At 42.5% G+C, this 26,360-nt stretch overlaps 1 protein-coding gene across 5 annotated transcripts in view; it reads left to right on the forward strand.

Annotated features, from left to right (window-relative positions):
* myo3b (myosin IIIB) overlaps nucleotides 1-26,360 on the forward strand; it is a 118,262-nt gene that overhangs the window by 24,390 nt on the left and 67,512 nt on the right. For all 5 annotated transcript variants that reach the window (XM_046362914.1, XM_046362912.1, XM_046362915.1 and 2 more), the window contains 13 exons: nucleotides 2,349-2,414; nucleotides 9,403-9,558; nucleotides 18,551-18,635; nucleotides 18,742-18,858; nucleotides 18,961-19,065; nucleotides 19,238-19,321; nucleotides 19,517-19,719; nucleotides 19,822-19,920; nucleotides 20,047-20,161; nucleotides 21,828-21,954; nucleotides 22,123-22,333; nucleotides 23,156-23,303; nucleotides 25,166-25,319. In XM_046362914.1, coding sequence (XP_046218870.1) covers nucleotides 2,349-2,414; nucleotides 9,403-9,558; nucleotides 18,551-18,635; nucleotides 18,742-18,858; nucleotides 18,961-19,065; nucleotides 19,238-19,321; nucleotides 19,517-19,719; nucleotides 19,822-19,920; nucleotides 20,047-20,161; nucleotides 21,828-21,954; nucleotides 22,123-22,333; nucleotides 23,156-23,303; nucleotides 25,166-25,319 — 1,670 coding nt within the window. The remainder of the gene's footprint in view (nucleotides 1-2,348; nucleotides 2,415-9,402; nucleotides 9,559-18,550; nucleotides 18,636-18,741; nucleotides 18,859-18,960; nucleotides 19,066-19,237; nucleotides 19,322-19,516; nucleotides 19,720-19,821; nucleotides 19,921-20,046; nucleotides 20,162-21,827; nucleotides 21,955-22,122; nucleotides 22,334-23,155; nucleotides 23,304-25,165; nucleotides 25,320-26,360) is intronic.

A 26,360-nucleotide genomic window follows, 5' to 3' on the forward strand; every position in this document is an offset into this window, starting at 1 on the left:
AAACTTGATTTGAGAATTAAGGCCTGCAGTGTGGACAAAGTTTTAGAATATTGCTGGATACTGTTTGTATCTCTCTCTGTGGGACCTTTCTATGACAAACGATCAGTAGTAATTTTTCAAATGTCTTGTAATGATTTAGAGTCACGCTATGGTTTATAAACGAATGTAGTTACTTTGCAACAATAATTTTTCAACTTTGTGTGGTCATTTGTTCTGGAAACTCCTCACGGGTTGTTCTGAGAAATGTAGCAGTAATAGAACACAGGCTGGAAAGTTTTCTGACCTAGTTATGTTATATATATTTTTCAAATAATATTGGATTGTTTGTGATTATCCAACAGCTATCTTAGAGAAAATCTATTGTTTTTAACATAATCTAATACACATCTGCCTGTTTTGACCTCTGAGGTGATAGGAAATTGGGGGTGTGACATTGGTTGTGTTTAGAATGCCTATGTCTGTCTGTTATGCAGTTATTCCATGCAGGCACACTGATGTACCCTCACAGTCTATACTGTAGAGAAAAATGTTGCAGCACTTTTCCGTGTTCATTCATGTGTGCTCAACAGAACTGCCGGTGCTCTCTGATGATAGATGAGCTGGAGTTTGAGCGGTTGGCCCACAGAAGAAGTCTTTCTCGTGTTTCCCATAGTGCTGCTCTTTAGGCCCTCAAAGTTCAAACACTGCCAGATAGTGTCTTTATTTGATGATGGACTGTGCGTACTCTGGGTTCCCCAACTGGCGGCCATCCTATAAACAAATAAAACCAGGGTGGTTTTATTTGGCCCCCAAATGTATTTATATTTCTTTATTGGGGGGGGGGGGCAGGAAATCAGCTCCAAGTGATTTCAATTTTGTAAATCTGTTCCCCAGTATGCCCACACGTAATAGTGAGACACGTGATTGTATACAAATATAAGCAATGTTTGAAATGATTATGTTTTAGTCAAATATTATATCTGTTTGGGCTTCTTGCGATCAATTTGTAGTCTACAAATGATTTGTATTCATGTTCCTGCCCCCCCGAACATCCGCTGAAGACAAAATCAGCCTGTGGCTGAATCTAGTTGATTATCCCTGCTATGCTCTAAAACTATATCTACTGTATGACATTGGCTGTCAGGATTCATGGAAATTATCTGACTGTTTTGTATATCTATTAGGTAAATGGGAAGAATTATGAGCTCTGCATACAAAGTATCATATTCACGAGCATGCTTTTTTGTCTTTTTTCTGAGCTTAGTAGCAGACTTAGGGCTTCAAAAGTGGAGCTGAGAACCACTGATTTTGACTCAATCCACTTTGACACACGTTTGACAGCACAAGGAGTGCCCCGACCTAAATTTAAATAAGCCAATTGTGTTTACAAAATGAGTCAGTGCTCCCATATATACTGGAAAGAAAAATGCCTGATTTTTCTAAGCACAATGAGGGTACTTGACAGTGTTATCACCAATGTGCTGGTGTATTGACTTTGTAATATATAAGCAGTGCAGTGGTACAACATCAAGGCAAGAGCATTGCTGCAGGCTCATATTATATTTTGCATTGAAGCAGTCCATTACTAGGCTTTGATCTGCACTTCAGAAAGGACTGTCTGTCTGACTCTGAGTCTCTATCACAGACGTGCGTGACTTAGTGCTGAGAATAATGACACATTTCCTCATTTAATAGGCTCCCATATGTGTGTAGCATAAAGCTTTGTTATTGATAATGTTTTCTTATCATATAAATTAGAACCATTTGTTCTTGGTTGTTTTTTGCATGCCTTAGATGTACAAAGCTGGCTGCATTTTAGAAATGAGTTGATGATACTTTGAAAATTCAGTTTGAAAGCTTAAGTGTACAAAAGCACCCTATCCAAATGGACAGTATGAGCAAAATCATAACTTGAATCACTATCTTCCCCATTACATTATTTCTTTATTTTCTTTGATGAGCATGTTTTGAACATGAAGAATGGCAACGCCCTGTTGTTGAGCCTTGGTACTGCCATGGCTCCGTCCCGATATCATCCACTGAACTAGTCTTGAGGTGCTTGCCTCGTTATAGATGGTCTCTTTAAATGCTGCTGACAGAGGTATTACTGGCTCCCATAATTTTGGCTCCTGCTGGCAGATGCTTCCTGTCAGACAGTTGAGGAGCTGTTATCATTTTTCACTGACTATACTCCGCACTCAGATTATACCCAACCATTCTGACGCTCCAGTCTCATGAGAACTATCGTGTTTAGGCCGACAACAACACCATCAGTAACTTAAACATTTCAGTTCAATGTAAAAAATAAAAATAAATAAAAAACTGCATGTCCAGGAATGATGATTTTTTGTGTTGTGTGTTCGTTTCAGAAACCCTTCCCCTACGTTACGCAACCCAGAGGAGTGGTGCAGAAGCTTCAGTCACTTCATTGCCCAGTGAGTAACCTGCTCTTTCTATGACAATGAAGTTGCTTCCTGCTGAAATGAATGTCTTCCTCTACATTTACTTACACAGTAATTCAGTTGTTGGGTCTAATCCAGAGGGAGAATTTATCTATACATGTTTATTTAGTCTTTGAAGGGATTGCAACCAACTGGCTCTAATGCAGTTGCTTAATGGTGATGACAACAAAATATATTCATTGTTACTTTTTAAACAACACAAGCCTATTTGAATGGGTTTCAATGGCGAGACCTCAATCTTTTCCCATTTGGCCAAGGGGGCAGAATGCACTGGTTACGCATTTGGTTCTGGGCATCCTTTGATCACTGGAAATGGAAAGGACTAGAAATGGATCTTTTTTTAAGATAGATTGTATCAACCCTTTTCTCTTCCTCGCATTTCCTCGGTTTTCATTTGCGTAAATCTGTCACAGGAAAAAAGTCATTCTACTGACTTATCAGTTATATCTTTAGGACAAGATAAGCAATCAGTCCCTCCAGTGTGGAAAACAAATCATGTCAACATTGGCCCATAATAGTCTCGCTGAATATACAACCTTAATATCTACCATGCAGTGCAAGTAAATGAGAGAGAAAAAATCTATTTCTTCTGGGGTTATTTGTGGGGGGGGGGTTATTATTAGTGGTGGCATAGATTGAAAGGCAGTGGTTATTAATTCATTATTAATAATGGAAACATCAAACATCACAGCTGTGAACCCATAACCATTAGGGGTAATAGACTCATTTATTTGTGTTAGTCGTGCATTTATCATAGCACCAGGTCTGTCAGAGATGGATTAGAAGGTGTGGCTGAGTCCAATGTAGAGTTGTATGACCTGTACACTCCTGCGGTGTAATATTGTTAAAGCTTTGCTTGGAATGGATCCCCTGTCATAAGGCCTATCATGCAGGTCTTCTTGTTTCATAATGCATGTAGGAAAGCCCTGCTTTAAGATGTTGTACCTTTTTATGTGGCTTGTTATTTAATAATTTGATGAAGCTTGGAGAGCTGAGGAGATGGTTCAAGGCCCACATGAACAGTAACAAATAGCTGGTGTTGTTGTGTTACAGGTACCCTAGAGTAGCTGATTTCTCATTTTACAGTGCATTCAGAAAGTATTCATACCCCTTGACCTATTACACATTTTGTGGTGTTACAGCCTGAATCCAAAATGGATGAAATATATTTTTTCTCTCCTCCATAATGACAAAGTGAAAGCGTGTTTTATAAACATTTGCAAATGTATTGAAAATTAAATAGAGATATCTAATTTGCATTAGTGTTCACACCCCTGAGTCAATACGATTACAGCTGTGAGTCATTCTGGGTAAGTCTCTAAGAGCTTTCCACCCCGGGATTGTGCAACATTTTCCCATTATTCTTTTCAAAATTCTTCAAGCTCTGTCTAATTGGTTGTTGATCATTGCTAGACAACCATTTTCAAGTCTTGCCATAGATTTTCACATACATTTAAGTCAAAACTGTAACTTGGCCACTCAGGAACATTCACTGTCCTCTTGGTAAGCAACTCCAGTGCAGATTTGGCCTGTTGTTTTAAGTTATTGTCCTGCTGAAAGGTGAATTCATTTCCCAGTGTCTAGTAAAAAGCTTTTCCTCTAGGATTTTGCCTGTACTTAGCACTATTCCATTAGCGATTACAAGCATACCGAGAACATGATGCAGCAACCACTATGCTTGCAAATATGGAGAGTGGTACTTAGTAATGTGTTGTATTGGACTTGCCCCAAACATAACACTTTGTATTCAGGACAAACAGTGAATTGCTTAGGCTTTTTTTTACAGTATTTCTTTAGTGCCTTGTTGCAAACAGTATGCATGTATTTTAAAAATGTTCTTCTGCACAGGCTAACTTCTTTTCACTCTGTCATTTAGATTAGTATTGTGGATTAACTGCAATGTTGTTGATCCATCCTCTGTTTTCTCCTATCACAGCCATTAAAGTCACCATTGGCCTCATGGAGAAATCCCTGAGTTGTTTCCTTCCTCTCCAACAACTGAGTGTAATTAATAACTTCACCATGCTCAAAGGGATTTAAAAATATTTTTACCCCTCCATAGGTGCCCTTCTTTGCGAGGCATTGGAAAACCTCCCTGGTCTTTGTGGTTGAATCTGTGTTAGAAATTCACTGCTCAACTGAGGGACCTTACAATTATCTGTGTGTGTGGGGTATAGAGATGATATAGTCATTCAAAAATCCATGAAAATATTGTGACTTGTCAAGCATATTTTTACTCCTGAACTTTTTTAGGCTTGCCATATCAAAGGGGTGGAATACTTGTTAACTTAAGACATTTCAGCTTTTCATTTTTAATTAATTTGTAGTTTTGACTTTAATTTGACAAAAGCTGGATCCCTTCTAGCCATGACCTAAGAGAGGGTTGAGGAAGAGGCTTGAAGTGCTGGGCATCTTGTTATGACATGCATTATCTGAATTAGCTATGTCCACATAATTATACCGACGATGAGCGGAGGAACTTTGAATGTCCTTTGAGCTAGCTTGCTAACACTCTTGTGTGTGCAGAGCAGCACCAGAATTGAAAACACCTCTTACCTTTTTGTAGTTAATAAATCGGGAAACTTAATAACTAGACCTATAGTATTCTTAAGGGATTGCCCCCTTTTTTCCAATTTTCACCTAAAATGACATACCAAATCTAACTGCCTGTAGCTCAGGCCCTGATGCAAGGATATGCATATTATTGGTACCATTTGAAAGGAAACACTTAGAATAATAATAATAATAATAATGGTTGTGGAAATGGGAATGGAATGTAGGAGAATATAATACAATAGATCTGGTAGAAGAAAATACGAAGACAAAAACAGCCGTTTCTTTTCTAACACCATCGAAATGCAAGAGAAAGGTCCCAGTTCTAGCCATCACTCTGCTTGTAATTGTATATGTGCAACGTTTCAGATGGATAACTTGAAGTATAAGCGAACTACATGACATTTAGTGTGAAGTCACCCAGGTACATTTGGGCAAATCGTGAAGGAGACAATTGAATTCATATTACATTTTTCTGCAAGTATATCGTGAAATCTGTATACTTGGACTTTGACTTAGCTTTCTAGTATTAGTAGCCATATTATAAGTTCAACATTTGCAAAACAACCAGTTTTCATACATTCATAACTGAATATTCTTATAATTTTTGTCCAAAAGGAAAAGGCATGCTGTCGCACAAGGTTAGTAGCTACATTTTGCGACTGATACAAGGTTTCCGGATACTTCCGCAAAGTCCAACTCATTGGCTATCTAGCTAGCTTCGTTTGATGCCGATTGGTGCCTATTTGACAAAGTTAGAGTATTTGACTGCCCACGTCATCGTTGTGCCATGAAGGTGTCGCTCTCTGACCAAATATGACGTCCTATAGGATATACTACACCCTTAATGATATAGTGAAGTCTGGTTACATTCTAGGATCTCTGAGGAATACATACGGACGTGATTTGTCTGGTTGAAACAACGTTTAGGGTTAGATTTTTAGAGATTCCTTTCTTTGCAAATTGAACGAGTGGAAATACAAAATCGATTGTGGAAGCTACATAGACCTTTTAAGGATATGAAAAAGGATTTTATCTAACCAAACGGCACTTCACGTTATCTCTGGGACCCTTTGGATGATAAATCAGAGGAACATTTCAGAATGTAAGTACACATTTCGCCTTCAGAGGTGAATTTATCAAACCTATCGCGGTAAAGAAAGAAAAAGTGTTTTGTTAGGAGCTCTACACAAACAATAGCATGGTATTTTTTGCAGTAAAAGCTACTGTAAATTGGACAGTGCAGTTATGTTAACAAGAATTTAAGCTTTCAGCCGATATAAGACACTTATCTGTACCGACATTTGTTGTTTCTCCAAAATCTGCGATGGTGACACAAGGCGCTGCATGATTTACAACTGACCCGTTGAGGGGACGCCGATCCCTAATATTCTTAACTAGCATTGAAAAAGTTAACCCATTCTTCTCTAGCTAATTTGAAATATATTTTCTTATCTTATGAATTGCGCTTGTAATGTCAGTACAGAGGCCTATGCTTCTGAAGGGGAGGGGCAGGTAGCCTAAACACACACACACACACACACACACACTGGAAAAGATTTTCAGCTTGCAGGCAGACACTGGAATACGTTTCTGAGTGACAGAGTGAGTGAGGGCTTTGTTCCGTGGAATGTAAAATAATATTATTAACCGTTTCCCATGCTTTTAAAATAATGTTTCTGTTCCGGAACAGTATGGATCACTTTCTTTATAGATATTTTTTGGTACTTTTTACCCCTTCATCATATCCAATTGGTAGTTACAGTCTTGTCCCATCACTGCAACTCCCGCACCGATTCGGGAGAGGTGAAGGTCGAGAGCCATGTGTCATCTGAAACACAACCCCGCCAAGCCGCACTGCTTCTTGACACACTGCTCGCTTAACCCGGAAGCCAGCCACACCAATGTGTCAGTGGAAACCCCGTACAGCTGGCGACCGAAGTCAGCGTGCATGAGCTCGTGTATGACATCCCAGCCTGCCAAACCCTCCCCTAACCCGAATGACGTTGGGCCAATTATGCGCCGCCTCATGTGTCTCCCAGTCGCGGCAGGCTGCAACACAGCCCGGGATCGAACCCGGATCTGTAGTGAGGCCTTTAGAACACTGCGCCACTCGGGAGGCTAAGTACGGATTACTTTCGTTCCCGTTTCTGTTTCTTGAAAAATTACATAGGTTTTTGGTTCTGTTCCCTGAACAGGTTCCAAACCCTGAACACAACAAAATGTTGAAAAAGTCAAGAGGATGTGAATACTTTTTATGTTAAAGATCCTCATTGTTTTCCTTTTTGCCTTCTTTATTGAGAATGCTGACGTCTTTATTGCTTCTCTTAAAAGACTAATTATTGGAGAACACAGCTCATCCAACCTTTACTTGATTCGTCAAAACAATGTAAGGTTCCACAACTGATGCCGATTATATTTGTCCTCGCCATGTTTTCTGAGCTAAAAAAATAAGAAAGGGGGATGGGTGACATAAAACACTGTAAAAACACCAGCAAATCAGCTCCAAGTGATTTACATTTTGGAAACCTGTTCCAGATTGTAAGCAAGGTTTGAAATTATTATGTTTTAGTGAAATATTATATCTGTTTGGGCTTTCCATCAATTTACGGTCTACAAATGATTTGGAATGACTTTCCGGCCCACTGACCATCCGCTCAAGAAAACATCGGCCCGCAGCTGTAAATAGTCGATGATCCCTGTCTTATAGTAATGCATCCTCTTCTATTTGACCATTTTCCATATTCAGATACAATGCATTTTATTGGGTGCTTTTTCAAATCTTTTGCTCTCTCTCATGAGTGTAAGGTAATGGATTGTATGATATCAGAAATAATCTCCTCAAACAAAGCCCACCAGGCTACAATGTGTGGAACATGGACAATGTTATCAGGCCTGGCAGGCTGTTTGTGAGAACTCTCCAGCTCTCAGCCAGACCAGTGTGTGTGCGGGTGGGTAGGTAACTACTGTCATTGCTCTCGATAATAAATGCATCACCAGTGTCTGTCCCTGAGCAGCCAAAAGAGCTGCCTTTTATAACAAAGTGGCCTGATGTTTAGCATCCTGGCTGCACAGCTCAGCTAATGGCTGCAGCCTCTGCTTAATGTCCTGACACTAATTAATTCTATGAATGAATTTCCAGAGCATAAAAACTGATAGAAAGAGCAAGCAGAATTTCAGCCTAGATTAGGTAGCAGGAGTCAGATTGGTATTATTCTCTTATCTCTCGCCTGCCTGCATTGTTGTGTTGCAGTACACCAAAACATATTCAGGCATTTAAGTGTTTAGATTAGGTACGGAATGATGGATATTCTGAATGGGAAGGATAGATACAGTGCGATGACTAATGGTAACGTCTTTTCAGAATAACTTTGTTTAAAAAAAACATACATTTCAAATTGAGTGCTAGGCAGCTGGTTTAAATACCCTCACCATTTGAAACGGTATCACACCATGTCCATGGACTACACATTTGACAAAATATTTGACTTATGATATAAAGTTATTTGAACAACAATGTATTGCCTCTGGTTTGAAAATATTTCATATTGATTATATCATAATGTAAAGGCTGTAGAATAGTGACATCCCAGTTAACCAAAATTGGTTCTGTGAAAGTTCCCAGAACATTCGTTATGTTGCTGCAAATGTTATTTTCATAACACAAAAACTGTCCAGTTGTGCTGATCATTATACAATGTTTGTATAAAACATACGCCTGTTCCCAGAATGTTGCTCTCACATTTTGTTGCAGCAGTATGTTCTAAAACATTACTGGTACATTGTGTTATTACATTACCTGGAACCCTAATGAGAACGTTTGGGAAATGTTCTGTGGCAGTTGTTACAGACGTTGTGCACAACATTTTAGTAAATGTTAAGAGAACATTCCAAGCATATTTTATTTAAAACATTTTGAGAATTATTATTTTTATTTGTATCAAAAACAATGTTTTGGGGATGTTCCCATCCTAATGTTAGATAAAACCCTAACTAGAACTTAATGAGAATATTAGCTAATGTTCTGGGAATGTTCCCGATTTGCTGGGATATGAACACTATGACAAAAAGTGGGCTCTGAGTAAACACTGCAAGGAGCAGATAGGAGCGACCCAGAAACAGACCTGTTTGCACTGGGGGCCATGGTGATGACCAGACCATGTGGTGCTCACAGAGGGGACACATTGGTCAGTCACCCAGACACAGAAGCACTGATGAGAAGCTCCATAGAAGCACCCTACTGAACACACTTGTGTCAGAGATAATCCAGAAAAATCTGCTTTGTAAAATGTTCAGGTATTAGTGAACAGTGAATTAGTGAACAGAGGGTTTAAACCCCAAAAAAGGTTGTACTTTGACTTTAAAAAAATGTATTATGATGTTGTAATTGTGTTCTTTCGCTACACAGGTGTCTGATAAAGGATTTTGAGACTCGTCCATCTGTGACCCACCTCTTGGAACACCCCTTCATTAAGCAGGCCCATGGCAAAGAAATGGCTCTCGGTCAACAGCTGTCCACACTAATCTGCGAGCAGCAAGACCTGGGCTGCAAACTCAAGACCAAGTAAGTGTGTCGTCTACTCAGAGAAATGCTAACATTCTCAGTTAAAGAATTCTGAAACAATCCCCTCTGCAGATCTCATTGATGTATCTCTCTGAGATGACATCTGTTAAATCTATCAATCAAATTATGTTATATATATTGCTGATTAATTAATATACAGTGGAGTGACAATGCTATGGAGCAAGATAGAGTGACCTGGATGAAATGCTGAGATGAGATGTGTTTTCTCACCAGTGGGTGGCAGGGTTTCATTTCCTTCATATGTTGTGTCTGTCCAAACTAGTGTAACAGATATACTACTTGACCAAAAGTATGTGGACACATGCGTCGAACATCTCATTCCAAAATCATGGGCATTAATATGGAGTTGGTCTCCCCTTTGCTGCTATAATGTTGGAACATTGCTGCGGGGACTTGCTTCCATTCAGCCACAAGAGTATTAGTGAGGTCGGGCACTGATGTTGGGCGGTTAAGCATGGTTCGCAGTCTGCGTTCCAATTCATCCCATGGGTGTTCGATGGGTTTGAGTTCAGGGCTCTGTGCAGGCCAGTCAAGTTCTTCCACACCGATCTTGACATATCAGTTCTGTATGAACCTTGCTGGGTGCATGGGGGCATTGTCATGCTGAAACAGGAAAGGGCATTCCCCAAACTGTTTCTGTCATGTTTTGTCATTTATTATCTTGTCTTGTCCCTGTGCTTCCCATTCTATTCGTTTCCCTCTGCTGGTCTTATTAGGTTCTTTCCCTCTTTCTATCCCTCTCTCTCCCCCTCCCTCTCTCACTCTCTCGCTCTCTCTTCTCTCTATCGTTCCGTTCCTGCTCCCAGCTGTTCCTATTCCCCTAATCAATCATTTAGTCTTCCCACACCTGTTCCCGATCCTTTCCCCTGATTAGAGTCCCTATTTCTTCCTTTGTGTTCCGTTCCTGTCCTGTCGGTTCCTTGTCTAGAATTCACCGTGCTGTGTTTGTGTATCGCCCTGTCGTGTCGTGTTTTCCTCAGATGCTGCGTGGTGAGCAGGTGTCTGAGTCTGTCTGGTTCAAGTGCCTTCCCGAGGCAACCTGCTGTTCACCTGCTGTTCAAGATCGAGTCTCCAGTTTGTCCTCGTCATTTCGAGTGAAAGTTGTGTTTTTTGTTTGTATTTACTTTACTGGATTAAAGACTCTGTTTTCGCCAAGTCGCTTTTGGGTCCTCTTTCACCTGCATGACAGAAGGAACCGACCAAGGAATGGACCCAGCGACTTCAGACGCTCGTTACACTGCCGTCGAGATCCAAGGAGCCATGCTCGGCAGACACGAGCAGGAATTGTCTGCTGCTCGCCATGCCGTGGAGAACCTGGCCGCTCAGGTTTCCGACCTTTCTGGACAGTTCCAGAGTCTACGTCTCGTGCCACCTGTTACTTCCTGGCCTGCCGAGCCTCCAGAACCTAGGGTTAATAACCCACCTTGCTACTCCGGGCAGCCCACTGAGTGCCGCTCCTTTCTCACGCAGTGTGAGTTGTGTTCTCTCTCCAACCCAACACATACTCTAGAGAGAGCTCGGGTTGCTACGTCATTTCACTCCTTACTGGCCGGGCTCGAAATGGGGCACAGCTATCTGGGAGGCAAGGGCTGATTGCTCTAACAAGTTCCAGAACTTTAAAGAGGAGATGATTCGGGTTTTTGACCGTTCAGTTTTTGGTAGGGAGGCTTCTAGGGCCCTGGCTTCCTTATGCCAAGGTGAACGGTCCATAACGGATTATTCTATTGAGTTTCGCACTCTTGCTGCCTCTAGTGAGTGGAACGAGCCGGCGCTTGCTCGTTTTCTGGAGGGACTCCACGCAGTGGTTAAGGATGAGATTCTCTCCCGGGAGGTTCCTTCAGATGTGGACTCTTTGATTGCTCTCGCCATCCGCATAGAACGACGGGTAGATCTTCGTCACCGGGCTCGTGGAAGAGAGCTCGCATCAACGGTGTTTCCCTGCTCCGCATCGCAACCATCTCCCTCCTCTGGCTCAGAGTCTGAGCCCATGCAGCTGGGAGGGATTCGCATCTCGACTAAGGAGAGGGAACGGAGGATCACCAACCGCCTGTGCCTCTATTGCGGAGTTGCTGGACATTTTGTTAATTCATGTCCAGTAAAAGCCAGAACTCATCTGTAAGCGGAGGGCTACAGGTGAGCGCAACTTCTCAAGTCTCTCCATCAAGATCCTGTACTACTTTGTCGGTCCATCTACGCTGGACCGGTTCGGGTGCTACATGTAGTGCCTTGATAGACTCTGGGGCTGAGGGTTGTTTCATGGACGAAGCATGGGTTCGGAAACATGACATTCCTTTCAGAGAGTTAGAGAAGCCTACGCCCATGTTCGCCTTAGATGGTAGTCATCTTCCCAGTATCAGATTTGAGACACTACCTTTAACCCTCACAGTATCTGGTAACCACAGTGAGACTATTTCTTTTTGATTTTTCGTTCACCGTTTACACCTGTTGTTTTGGGTCATCCCTGGCTAGTATGTCATAATCCTTCTATTAATTGGTCTAGTAATTCTATCCTATCCTGGAACGTTTCTTGTCATGTGAAGTGTTTAATGTCTGCCATCCCTCCCGTTTCTTCTGTCCCTACTTCTCAGGAGGAACCTGGCGATTTGACAGGAGTGCCGGAGGAATATCATGATCTGCGCACGGTCTTCAGTCGGTCCCGAGCCAACTCCTTCCTCCTCACCGGTCGTATGATTGTAGTATTGATCTCCTTCCGGGGACCACTCCTCCTCGGGGTAGACTATACTCTCTGTCGGCTCCCGAACGTAAGGCTCTCGAGGATTATTTGTCTGTGTCTCTTGACGCCGGTACCATAGTGCCTTCTTCCTCTCCGGCCGGGGCGGGGTTCTTTTGTTAAGAAGAAGGACGGTACTCTGCGCCCCTGCGTGGATTATCGAGGCTGAATGACATAACGGTTAAGAATCGTTATCCGCTTCCCCTTATGTCATCAGCCTTCGAGATTCTGCAGGGAGCCAGGTGCTTTACTAAGTTGGACCTTCGTAACGCTTACCATCTCGTGCGCATCAGAGAGGGGGAAGTGGAAAACGGCGTTTAACACTCCGTTAGGGCATTTTGAGTACCGGGTTCTGCCGTTTGGTCTCGCCAATGCGCCAGCTGTTTTTCAGGCATTAGTTAATGATGTTCTGAGAGACATGCTGAACATCTTTGTTTTTGTCTATCTTGACGATATCCTGATTTTTTCTCCGTCACTCGAGATTCATGTTCAGCACGTTCGACGTGTTCTACAGCGCCTTTTAGAGAATTGTCTCTACGTAAAGTCTGAGAAGTGCTCTTTTCATGTCTCCTCCGTTACTTTTCTCGGTTCCGTTATTTCCGCTGAAGGTATTCAGATGGATTCCGCTAAGGTCCAAGCTGTCAGTGATTGGCCCGTTCCAAGGTCACGTGTCGAGTTGCAGCGCTTTTTAGGTTTCGCTAATTTCTATCGGCGTTTCATTCGTAATTTCGGTCAAGTTGCTGCCCCTCTCACAGCTCTTACTTCTGTCAAGACGTGTTTTAAGTGGTCCGGTTCCGCCCAGGGAGCTTTTGATCTTCTAAAGAACGTTTTACGTCCGCTCCTATCCTCGTTACTCCTGGCGTCACTAGACAATTCATTGTCGAGGTTGGCCTTCAGAGGTAGGCGTGGGAGCCATTCTATCCCAGCGCTTCCAGTCTGACGATAAGGTTCATCCTTGCGCTTATTTTTCTCATCGCCTGTCGCCATCTGAGCGCAACTATGATGTGGGTAACCGTGAACTGCTCGCCATCCGCTTAGCCCTAGGCGAATGGCGACAGTGGTTGGAGGGCGACCGTTCCTTTTGTCGTTTGGACAGACCATAAGAACCTTGAGTACATCCGTTCTGCCAAACGACTTAATGCCCGTCAAGCTCGTTGGGCGTTGTTTTCGCTCGTTTCGAGTTTGTGATTTCTTACCGTCCGGGTAGCAAGAACACCAAGCCTGATGCCTTATCCCGTCTGTTTAGTTCTTCTGTGGCTTCTACTGATCCCGAGGGGATTCTTCCTTATGGGCGTGTTGTCGGGTTAACAGTCTGGGGAATTGAAAGACAGGTTAAGCAGGCACTCACGCACACTGCGTCGCCGCGCGCTTGTCCTAGTAACCTCCTTTTCGTTCCTGTTTCCACTCGTCTGGCTGTTCTTCAGTGGGCTCACTCTGCCAAGTTAGCTGGTCATCCCGGTGTTCGAGGCACTCTTGCGTCTATTCGCCAGCGCTTTTGGTGGCCGACTCAGGAGCGTGACACGCGCCGTTTCGTGGCTGCTTGTTCGGACTGCGCGCAGACTATCGGGTAACTCTCCTCCTGCCGGTCGTCTCAGACCGCTCCCCATTCCTTCTCGACCATGGTCTCACATCGCCCTAGACTTCATTACCGGTCTGCCTTTGTCTGCGGGGAAGACTGTGATTCTTACGGTTGTCGATAGGTTCTCTAAGGCGGCACATTTCATTCCCCTCGCTAAACTTCCTTCCGCTAAGGAGACGGCACAAATCATTATCGAGAATGTATTCAGAATTCATGGCCTCCCGTTAGACGCCGTTTCAGACAGAGGCCCGCAATTCACGTCACAGTTTTGGAGGGAGTTCTGTCGTTTGATTGGTGCGTCCGTCAGTCTCTCTTCCGGGTTTCATCCCCAGTCTAACGGTCAAGCAGAGAGGGCCAATCAGACGATTGGTGGCATACTACGCAGCCTTTCTTTCAGAAACCCTGCGTCTTGGGCAGAACAGCTCCCTGGGCAGAATACGCTCTGGTCGCTTCCTTCGTCTGCTACCGGGTTATCTCCGTTTCAGAGTAGTCTGGGTTACCAGCCTCCTCTGTTCTCATCCCAGCTTGCCGAGTCCAGCGTTCCCTCCGCTCAATTTGTCCAACGTTGTGAGCGCACCTGGAGGGAGGGTGAGGTCTGCACTTTGCCGTTACAGGGCACAGACTGTGAGCCGCCAATAAACGCAGGATTAAGAGTCCAAGGTATTGTTGCGGCCAGAGAGTGTGGCTTTCCACTCGCAACCTTCCTCTTACGACAGCTTCTCGTAAGTTGACTCCGCGGTTCATTGGTCCGTTCCGTGTCTCCCAGGTCGTCAATCCTGTCGCTGTGCGACTGACATCTTCGTCGCGTCCATCCTGTCTTCCATGTCTCCTGTGTTAAGCCCTTTCTTCGCACCCCCGTTCGTCTTCCCTCCCCCTCCCGTCCTTGTCGAGCGCGCACCTATTTACAAGGTACATAAGATCATGGACATGCGTTCTCGGGGACGGGGTCACCAATACTTAGTGGATTGGGAGGGTTACGGTCCTGAGGAGAGGAGTTGGGTTCCGTCTCGGGGCGTGCTGGACCGTTCACTCATTGATGATTTCCTCCGTTGCCGCCAGGATTCCTCCTCGAGTGCGCCAGGAGGCGCTCGGTGAGTGGGGGTACTGTCATGTTTTGTCATTTATTATCTTGTCTTGTCCCTGTGCTTCCCATTCTATTCGTTTCCCTCTGCTGGTCTTATTAGGTTCTTTCCCTCTTTCTATCCCTCTCTCTCCCCTCCCTCTCTCACTCTCTCGCTCTCTCTTCTCTCTATCGTTCCGTTCCTGCTCCCAGCTGTTCCTATTCCCCTAATCAATCATTTAGTCTTCCCACACCTGTTCCCGATCCTTTCCCCTGATTAGAGTCCCTATTTCTTCCTTTGTGTTCCGTTCCTGTCCTGTCGGTTCCTTGTCTAGAATTCACCGTGCTGTGTTTGTGTATCGCCCTGTCGTGTCGTGTTTTCCTCAGATGCTGCGTGGTGAGCAGGTGTCTGAGTCTGTCTGGTTCAAGTGCCTTCCCGAGGCAACCTGCTGTTCACCTGCTGTTCAAGATCGAGTCTCCAGTTTGTCCTCGTCATTTCGAGTGAAAGTTGTGTTTTTTGTTTGTATTTACTTTACTGGATTAAAGACTCTGTTTTCTCCAAGTCGCTTTTGGGTCCTCTTTCACCTGCATGACAGTTTCCTCATAGTTGGAAGCACAGAATCGTCTAGAATGTCATTGTATGCTGTAGCGTTAAGATTTCCCTTCACTGGAATTAAGGGGCCTAGCCTGAACCATGAAAAACAACCCCAGACCATTATTCCTCCACCATCAAACTTTACAGTTGGCACTATGCATTCAGGCAGGTAGCATTCTCCTGGCATCCGCCAAATCCAGATTCGTCCGTCAGATTGCTAGATGGTGAAGCGTGATTCATCACTCCAGAGAACGCATTTCCACTGCTCAAAATGGCGGTGAGCTTTACACCACTGCAGCCAACTCTTGGCATTGCACATGGTGATCTTAGGCTTGTGTGTGGCTGCTTGACCATGGAATCCCATTTTCTGAAGCACCCGACGAACAGTTATTGCGCTGACATTGCTTCCAGAGGCAGTTTGTAACTTGGTAGTGAGTGTTGCGCTGTGTGCTTCAGCACCCTGCAGTTCTGGGAGCTTGTGTGACCTACCACTTCCGTCTGATCCGTTGTTGCTCCTAGACGTTTCCACTTCACAATAGCAGCACTTACAGTCGACCAGGGCAGCTCTATCAGGGCAGAAATTTTATGAACTGATGTTGAAAGTCACTGAATTCTTCAGTAAGGCCATTATACTGCCAATATTTGTCTATGGAGATTGCATGGCTGTGTGCTCAATTTTATACACCTGTCATCAATGGGTGTGGCTGAAATATCCGAGTCCACTAGTTTGAAAGGGTGTCCACATACTTTTGTATATATAGTGTATGATGTGTAACCGAAGTTATGAAAATGATGTGATTAAAGAGAAGTTAGTGGAGCGGAACTAATTTGATATGAGTGATTGTGCTGACTCAACGTTAGATTAAGAAAAGCTTTTTATCCCAATGGATCTTTTAACAGTGTGACAGCATGGAGCATTTAGAACAGAGCAGCCCTCCACCCATATGATTAAACCAATGAGGGAATAAAACACTTTAGTCTCCGATTGATTTACTTGTGGAAAATGCTAACTGTTCAACCTTGCAGGTCGCATTATCACGGAATTAAGAATTTTGAATGATTTATAACTGGTATGCCATGAGCTTTTATTCAAAATCTGTTGTTTGTGATTGCAAAACTAATCTGTTTACCTTGTTATTTCCCCAATGATCTGTTTGTGGAATACTTTTCCATGTCCCTAAAGAAAAGAGCTAAGTGTACATGCCATTGAATGAGAGAGAGTCTTGATTCCATGTCAGGTGTGTGTGTTTACTCCAGTGTGTGCGTGTGGTGAGATGGTGATCTTATGTCCCTGTCCACAGTGAAAGTGCATACTGAGATTAGAGGCTTGAAGGAAAATGAACTGTGCTTTCCCAGTTTTAGTCACTGGTGCCAAAGATCAGCCAAATATCAGCACAGTGCACAGACAGGAGACAGGCAGATTTAAGTAGGTGGAATGGTTTACAACATGTATAATGCTCCGAAGTAAGAGAAGGTACAAGCTGAGGGCCTTTAATATTTTTCAGAAGGGATGTCTCTGGAGAAGAACGTGTTGAGGATTCCATACTACACAGTGCTCCATTGGCAGTTGTGACATTATGTTTCCTGTTGAACTTCTGTAGGATTTCTACTCAGAATATTTGTGTTTATTATGGATCCAAGCCAGCAGCTACTCTTCCTGGGGTCCAGCAACATTAAGGCAGTCCTACAATTTAAAAAACATTACAATACATTCATAACAGATCTCACAACACACTAAGTGTGTGCCCTCAGACCCCTACTCCACCACCACATATCTACAACACAAAATCCATGTGTATGTGTGTGTATAGTACGTATGTTATCGTGTGTGTGTATGCATGTGTCTGTGCCTATGCTGTGATATGTCATCTTCCAAAATGGGAAATCATTGTTCACTCGTAGGATGGATTTACTATTATGTTATTCACTTCATATACACTGAGTGTACAAAACATTATGAACACCTTCCTAATATTGAGTTGCATCCCCTTTTACCCTCAGAACAGCCTGATTCTTGATACACACGGGAAACTGTTGAGCGTGAAAAACCCAGCAGCGTTGCTGTTCTTGAAACACTCAAACTGATGTGCCTGGCACCTACTACCATACCCCGTTCAAAGGCACTTAAATCTTTTGTCTTGTCATCCTCTGAACGGCACACATACACAATCCATGTCTCAACTGTCTCAAAGCTTAAAAATACTTATTTAACCCGTCTCCTCACCTTCATCTACACTGATTGAAGTGGATTTAACAAGTGACATCAATAAGGGATCATTATTATTATAATATTATTATTATTATTATATTATATTATAATATTATATGCTTTCACCTGGGTTCACCTGGTCAGTCTATGTCATGGAAATGTTTTGTACACTCAGTGTATCTATTATTTATTATCATAGAATAGATACACTCTGTGACTGAGATGTTGGTCCATTTCATTGTTCATGTTAGGTTTGGTATCTGAACTTGACTGGAATTTCTGGGTGCAATATTTAAGTGGTGATAACTTATTTTAGAGCTTGATGTTCTTGACAAAAGTGCTGATCAATCTATTCACTAACACACACACACACACACACACACACACACACACACACACACACACACACACACACACACACACACACACACACACACACACACACACACACACACACACACACACACACACACACACACACACACACACACACACACACACACACACACATCACCGCAATAGGCCTTTGGGGGTTTGCATAATCCCAATGAGGCAGTTGCCTCCGTGCTGACCTCTGACCGGTAGGCCCCATTGTAGAGTGATGGGTCAAACGGAGATGAAGAGCAATCACAGCCTGTGATAATGGTGGAGATCTCCCTGGGGAACACCCTTATGGGCCAACTGGCAACCCATCTAGATGAATTGATTTTATATCCAGATTAGTATTAGTAATGTATCTGTATTCTTTCATCACTGTAATGCTTTCTAACCCAGTATTATCTCCTTTACTCCAACAGGCATGAAAGAATCAATACTCGTAAAACACTCATAATAGAGACAAGTCCTGATGATGATCTGGTGAACCTGGAGTTTTTAGATGAGGTAAGATTTCATACTTTGACTTCGTTGTTGTTGGACTAGAGGATGATATGTGAATAATGTAGGTATTGTACACGGTACCCACTGTATGTGTTCTTCTTCTCCGCAGGAGACCATCATCAAACACCTCTCGAAGAGATATGACGAGCTGCAGATATACACATACGTTGGAGACATCCTCATCGCTCTCAATCCTTTTCAAACTCTAAGCATCTACTCGCCACAGGTTTGTTTGCTACGGCAGTGCCATTGTGTGCCATAATTCCTCCTCACACCTCTGTAAAGACAGAACGGTATTGTTATTCTAATGTGGGGTGTCTGTTCACAGTTCTCTAAGCTGTACCATGGGGTGAAGCGAGCAGACAATCCTCCCCACATCTTTGCTACTGCTGATGCAGCATACCAGGGCATGGTGACCTTCTGCAAAGACCAGGTACTTGAGGGGGGATACACTTTGTGTGAGGAAGTCCTATTTAGTGATATGCCGGATCATATGGATAATGTTATCATTGGCATTAAACAAAAACATTTTCTTGTTTAGAGATCTAGTGATGTGCTTGTTAAAAACATTCCGATGACAAAGTTGTTGTGTCCCTATATTTCAGTGCATCATCATCAGTGGAGAGAGTGGAGCTGGGAAGACAGAGAGTGCCCATCTGATTGTCCAGCATCTCACCTTTCTGGGAAAGGTACTGCTTGTTTACTAAAAAATATGATGCTGTCAGTCCATCATCATGTTCATAAATATTGAACCTCAGTGGAATTCATTATTGAATGGACAGACTGGACACTGATTGATTCGGTCCTACACATCTAGTTTGTGTTGTCTCTGGAGGGAGATATGCCCCCACCCCCCAAAAATATTTTTTTGACTGTGATCCCAGGCAAACAATCGGACGCTGCGGGAGAAGATCCTCCAGGTGAATCCCCTGGTAGAGGCGTTTGGCAACGCGTGCACGGCCATTAACGACAACTCCAGTCGCTTTGGGAAGTACCTGGAGATGAAGTTTACCCCCACCGGGGCCGTCATGGGGGCCAAGATCTCAGAGTACCTGCTGGAGAAGTCCAGGGTCATCAAACAGGCCACGTAAGAATGGAAAGATGTGCTAGGGATATTATTCATCACAACTGTTATCCTCAATTGAAGTTAACTGGCTAGATGGCTAACCGTTTCTCTTTATGCTCTTAGGGGAGAGAAAAACTTCCACATATTCTACTACATCTATGCCGGTCTGTATCACCAAGAGAAGCTGAAGAAGTACAGATTACCTGACAAGAAACCCCCCAGGTTAGCATTTCATCACTTTACTTGGCTTTGATTACTTGGCACCTCAATACAGACTGAATATAGTGAGTTATTTCCTATCACTTGACTAATGCAGAAACTGGCACTGAAAACTGTGTTTCTGTCTAGATATATTGAAAATCAACATGGTAAAGTGATGCAGGACATTGTCTCCAGTAAACTGTACAAGGAGCAGTTTGATGCCATTCAGGACTGTTTCCGCATCATTGGCTTCACTGACGAGGTAGGTTTCTCTGTTCATTTAAAAGCAAATGTGTGAACATTATTTTTATTTGCCTTGTCTGAGAACATACAGTACCAGTCAAAAGTTTGGACACACCTACTCATTCAAGGGTTTTTATTTATTTTTAATATTTTCTACATTGTAGAATAATAGTGAAGGCATCAAAACTACGAACTAACACAAATGGAATCATGTAGTAACCCAAAAAGTGTTAAACACATCAAGATATATTTTAGATTTTTCAAAGGAGCCACCCTTTGCCTTGATGACAGCTTTGCACAATCTTAGCATTTTCTCAACCAGCTTCACCTAGAATGCTTCTCCAACATACTTGAAGTAGTTCCTACATATGCTGAGCACTGCTTTTCCTTCACTCTGCGGTCCAAAACCATCTCAATTGGATTGAGGTTGGGTGATTGTGGAGGCCAGGTCATCTGATGCAGCACTCCATCACTCTCCTTTCTGGTCAAATAGGCCTTACACAGCCTGGAGGTGTGTTGGGACATTGTCCTGTTGAAAAACAAATGTTAGTCCCACTAAGCGCAAACCAGATGGGATGGTGTATCGCTGCAGAATGCTGTGGTTGCCATGCTTTTTAAGTGTGCCTTGAATTCTAAATAAATCACAGACAGTGTCACAAGAAAAGCACCCCCACACCATCACACCTCCTCCATGCATCACGGTGGGAACCACACATGTGGAGATCATCCATTCACCTACTCTGCGTCTCACAAAGACACAGCAGTTGTAACCAAATATCTCTAATTTGGACTCATCAGACCAAAGGACAGATTTTTCTAATGTCCATTGTTTGTGTTTCTTGGCCCAAGCTAGTCTCTTCTTATGGGTGTCCTTTAGTAGTGGTTTCTTTGAAGCAATTTGACAATGAAGGCCTGATTCATGCAGTCTCCTCTGAACAGTTGATGTGTCTGTTACTTGAACTCTGAAGAATTTATTTGGGCTGCAATTTCTGAGGCTGGTAACTCTAATGAACTTATTGTCTGTAGCAGAGGTAACTCTGGGTCTTCCTTTCCTGTGGCGGTCCTCATGAGAGCCAGTTTCATCATAGCGCTTGATGGTTTTTGCGACTGTGGAAACTTTAAGTTCTTGAAATGTTTCTGATTGACTGATCTTCATGTCTTAAAGTAATGATGGACTGTCGTTTCTCTTTGCTTATTTGAGCTGTTCTTGCTATAATATGAACTTGGTCTTTTACCAAATAGGGCTATCTTCTGTATACCAACCCTACCTTGTCACAGCACAACTGGCTCAAACGCATTAAGAAGGAAATAAATTCCTCAAATTAACTTTTAACATGGCACACCTGTTAATTGAAATGCATTCCAGGTGACTACCTCATGAAGCTGGTTGAGAGAATGCCAAGAGTGTGCAAAGCTGTCATCAAGGCAAAGGGTGGCTACTTTGAAGAATCTAAAATAGAAATGTGTTTTGTTTAACACTTTTTTTTGTTACTACATTATTCCATTTGTGTTATTTCATAGTTTTCATGTCTTCACTATTATTCTACAATGTAGAAAATATTACAAATAAATAAAAACCCTTGAATGATTAGGTGTGTCTGAAATTTTGACTGGTACTGTGTCTAAATATCCATAGTATTTCTACACTCACTGTACACTGATTTCTGTGCTCCCTTTTTTAACAGGAGGTCAATTCTGTATACAGAATTCTCTGCGCCATTTTGAATACAGGAAATATTGAATTCACTGCCATTACTTCCCAACACCAGACTGATAAAAGTGAAGTGCCTAATGTTGAGGCCTTGGAAAATGGTAAGACAACTGTACTTCAGTATTATTAGCAAACACTATTTATTTTCTTGTTCAAGTTAAGAATTGATAGTAACATTCCCACCTCTTTTTGTATTTACACAATATGGCTGAATGGTTGTTTCCTTGCTACTCTGTGTGACTGTGACATGAACCTGCCCTGTCCCTCAGCTGCGGCCTTGCTCTGCATCGGCCCCGAGGAGCTCACGGAGGCCCTGACGTCCCACTGTGTGGTGACCCGTGGAGAGACAATCATCCGCACCAATACTGTAGACAAAGCCACCGATGTCCGGGACGCCATGTCCAAGGCTCTGTACGGACGCCTCTTCAGCTGGATAGTCAACCGCATCAATGCCCTCCTGCAGCCTGATATGAATATCTGGTAAGTGTAAGGTCTCTTTGTCTTTTGGTTGTTGCACTGTGCTTCACACTACCGTGTGTGTGGATGCTGCTGCATATTATCAAGCTCTAGTGACCTTTACGTCTGAGTAGAGAACCAAACACGTGGAGTAGAATAGCAATGGACATCACAAGACAAGAAAGGGAGAAAAATAAGTAGAGTAAATGTTTTATGCAGAGTTACGTGCTGAGGAAATAATATTCTGATGATTAAAAAGACTTCAGAGAGACTGTAAAGGTTTGCTCATTGATCCAAAATAATTCCCTCATAAATGTGAGCGTGGACTGTCAGGGAGTCATCTTCTCTCTCTGAGCTGTATAGAGGCCCACAGGGTCTGTTTCCACTTCAGTCATCTGTACACTCTGTTATTGCCATTAATAACCTGTTAACCAAGACAAAAGGTGACCTTGGATGTCTTGTTAATGAAAGGGATTATGGGAAATGATGTCACTCGATCTTAGCAATATAAAGTGAAATCAATCTGTGCGTATGTGTTGTAAGGTCTGTATCTAGTGTAGGCCTAAATGAAGTATTGTGTCGATTACAGTTAAATATCAATCTGTTTGTACAACCCTTGCCCAGCAATTAACAGTTTATGATTAACTGATCATAGTCAAGGATCTCTGAACTTTCAGCACTTTTGTTTAAAAGTTCATTAGGACTCCCCCGTAACAGTAGAATTAGCCATTCAGATCAAAATATTCTGTATTTGGGTTGGACTTGCTTCATCATTAAAGTTTCATAAGTCAATGTGTTTCACACAAGATGAACTTTGTTTGTCTGTCCCGGTCTTCCCCTTTGAAGTGTGGCAGAAAGTGGCATGAATGTGGGAATACTGGACATCTTTGGATTCGAGAACTTCAAGAAGAACTCCTTTGAGCAACTCTGCATCAACATTGCAAATGAACAGATTCAGTTTTACTTCAACCAACACATTTTTGCCCTGGAACAGGTGAGCCTGCAGATGGGGTGGCTCATGTTTTAGAGAATCTAGATGAATTGTTTCTGTAACTCCATTAACAGTGACAATTGAAGGTATACTAGATTTTGCTGGAAATGTCCTTTTGTTGTGTGTAGTACACGTTGACCATTTTTGTTGAGCATCATTTTGTATATTTAAAGTCGCGATATAGCATGCCAGCTTGTTCATCAATCACGGAGCGTTTATATGATGTTTTAAAATTTTACCCTGTTTTCTCCCCAATTTCATGGTATCCAATTGTTTAGCAGCTACTATTTTGTCTCATCGCTACAACTCCTGTACGGGCTCGGGAGAGACTGAAGGTTGAAAGTCATGCGTCCTCCGATACACAACCCAACCAAGCCGCACTGCTTCTTAACACAGCGCACATCCAACCCGGAAGCCAGCCGCACCAATGTATCAGAGGAAACACTGCGCACCTGGCAACCTTGGTTAGCGCGCCCGGCCCGCCACAGGAGTCGCTAGTGCGACTCCTCCCTAACCCTGACGACGCCAGGCCAATTGTGCGTCGGCCCCACGGCGACGCAGAGCTTGGGTGCGAACCCAGAGTCTCTGGTGGCACAGCTGGCGCTGCAGTACAGCGCCCTTAACCACTGCGCCACCCGGGAGACCCGTTTATATGATGTTAACATGAATGTTTTTCACCCTTACATACTAGAGATTATAACTTTTTGGGCAACCTGAGCAAATTCACATAGAAATCTGTGTTATATATAAATCTGTCATTCTCATTGAAAGCAAGTCTAAGAAGCGGTATATCTGTTCTATGTGCACTATTTGAATGCTTCCCATGCTTAAGTTTCATTTTTGCTTCTTTTACTTTCGGTTTTGTTCACCAGCTTCAAACAGCTGAAAATACAATATTTGTGGATATGGAAAATATATTTAATAGCGGTTTAGATGGTACAATGATACTCTCTCTACGCTATACTTTCTTGTTTTGTCATATAAACTTAAATTAAGCGAGCTATTATAATTTTAACAATCAGGAAATGGCAGAGCGATTTCTGCATAGTGCATCTTTAATTGATTTAATTAAGCTTTTAACCCTGGAGTGTGGGAGCTTTTCGTTTTCACTGACAACACTGTATAGACATTAATCAAGAGCACTTTTTGCTCTTGTGTCCTTTTTGTCTTAATGTTGGCTCTTTAGCAATTCCTCTCAAGGGAATCAGAGAGAGTTGGTATTTATAAAGTGATCACTTTATTCAGTCTAATGAATAGAGAAGAACTGAACTATATTGGGGCTGTGTTCTGAAACTGTCCTGTATATTTACTTTACCAAGGCTTAACTAGGCATACTTAATTCCTGGTTCTTAGCTAGGCAACTTTCCTGCATGATTTGTTGCGTAGAAGTATTAGTTGCTTTCGATGTAGCGCTAGTGCTTAGCGGAAAAGGGATTTTTATAATGTGGAAATGGCTTCAATCCAGTGGTACACAGAAGCTGATTATTCCACGTTAATGATTTAAACATGAGGACGGTTTAGATCCATTGGTTCCACTTTAGTAAAATATATATTTTAAATAACTTTTGATCTAAATTAAGCAGATGCAATAATGTGATATGACTCTGGGTTATTTGCAAATGGAACTAAATTATGAATTAGTACGTGGCTCTATCTGTTATTTCAGAACAGTTCTGTATAATTTCAGCGACTGACTTCAGAAATCATAACTGGAGTGTCTCTGCATCACAGTGGTGCTGTTGCTTTAAGGACTGTATTTAAATAAAAAAACATGCACAAGTCCTATTTAGCCTAGATTGTTTAATTGGGTTATTTAGTGAAATCATTAACTGTGCAATGTTCTAAATTCTGTGTGTTTTAATTAGATGGAGTACCAGAGCGAGGGGGTGGATGCCAGCCTGGTGGAGTATGAGGACAACCGTCCTATCCTGGACATGTTCCTCCAGAAGCCCATGGGCCTGCTCTCTCTGCTGGATGAGGAGAGCCGCTTCCCTCAGGCCACCGACCAGACCCTAGTGGGTAAGACAAATCAAATCAATTTTTATTTGTCACATACACTGTTTTCAATGGCTGTAGGATAACTGTGATATGCTTGTTTATGAGCCCTTCCCAGAAATGCAGAGTTAAAAAATAATCATAAAAATAGTAACACATGAGGAATAAATTACACAAGAATGGATCTATATACAGTACCAGCACCAGATTAATGTGCAGAAAGAGGTATTTGAGGTAGATATGTACATGAAGGCAGGGTAAAGTGGCTAGCCATCAGGAGAGATAATAATAATAAGAGTAAAATTAAGAACAGAGTAGCAGCAGCAAATTAAGAGTGTAAATGTGTGTGTTTTGTCAGTATGGGTGTGTCTGTTATGTGTGTGCATATGTGTTTTATGTGAGTGTCAATGTAGCGTGAGTGTGTTTACAGGATATATATACAGTTGAAGTCGGAAGTTTACATACACTTAAGTTGGAGTCATTAAAACTAGTTTTTCAACCACTCCATAAATTTCTTGTTAACAAACTATAGTTTTGGTGAGTCGGTTAGGACATCTACTTTGTGCATGACACAAGTAATTTTTCCAATAATTGTTTACAGACAGATTATTTCACTTATAATTCACTGTGTCACATTTCCAGTGGGTCAGAAGTTTACATACACTAACTTGACTGTGCCTTTAAACAGCTTAGAAAATTCTGATAGGCTAATGGACATAATTTGACTCAATTGGAGGTGTACCTGTGGATGTATTTCAAGGCCTACCTTCAAACTCAGTGCCTCTTTGCTTGACATCATAGGAAAATCAAAAGAAATCAGCCAAGACCTCAGAAAAAAAGTGGTAGACCTCGACAAGTCTGGTTCATCCTTGGGAGAAATTTCCAAACGCCTGAAGGTACCACGTTCATCTGTACAAACAATAGTACACAAGTATAAACACCATGGCACCACGCAGCCGTCATACCGCTCAGGAAAGAGACGCATTCTGTCTCCTAGAGATTAACGTATTTTGGTGCAAAAAGTGCAAATCAATCCCAGAACAACAGCAAAGGACCTTGTGAAGA

Source organism: Oncorhynchus gorbuscha, linkage group LG09 (genome assembly GCF_021184085.1).
Source record: "Oncorhynchus gorbuscha isolate QuinsamMale2020 ecotype Even-year linkage group LG09, OgorEven_v1.0, whole genome shotgun sequence".
In the NCBI taxonomy this organism is placed as follows: Eukaryota; Metazoa; Chordata; class Actinopteri; order Salmoniformes; family Salmonidae; genus Oncorhynchus; species Oncorhynchus gorbuscha.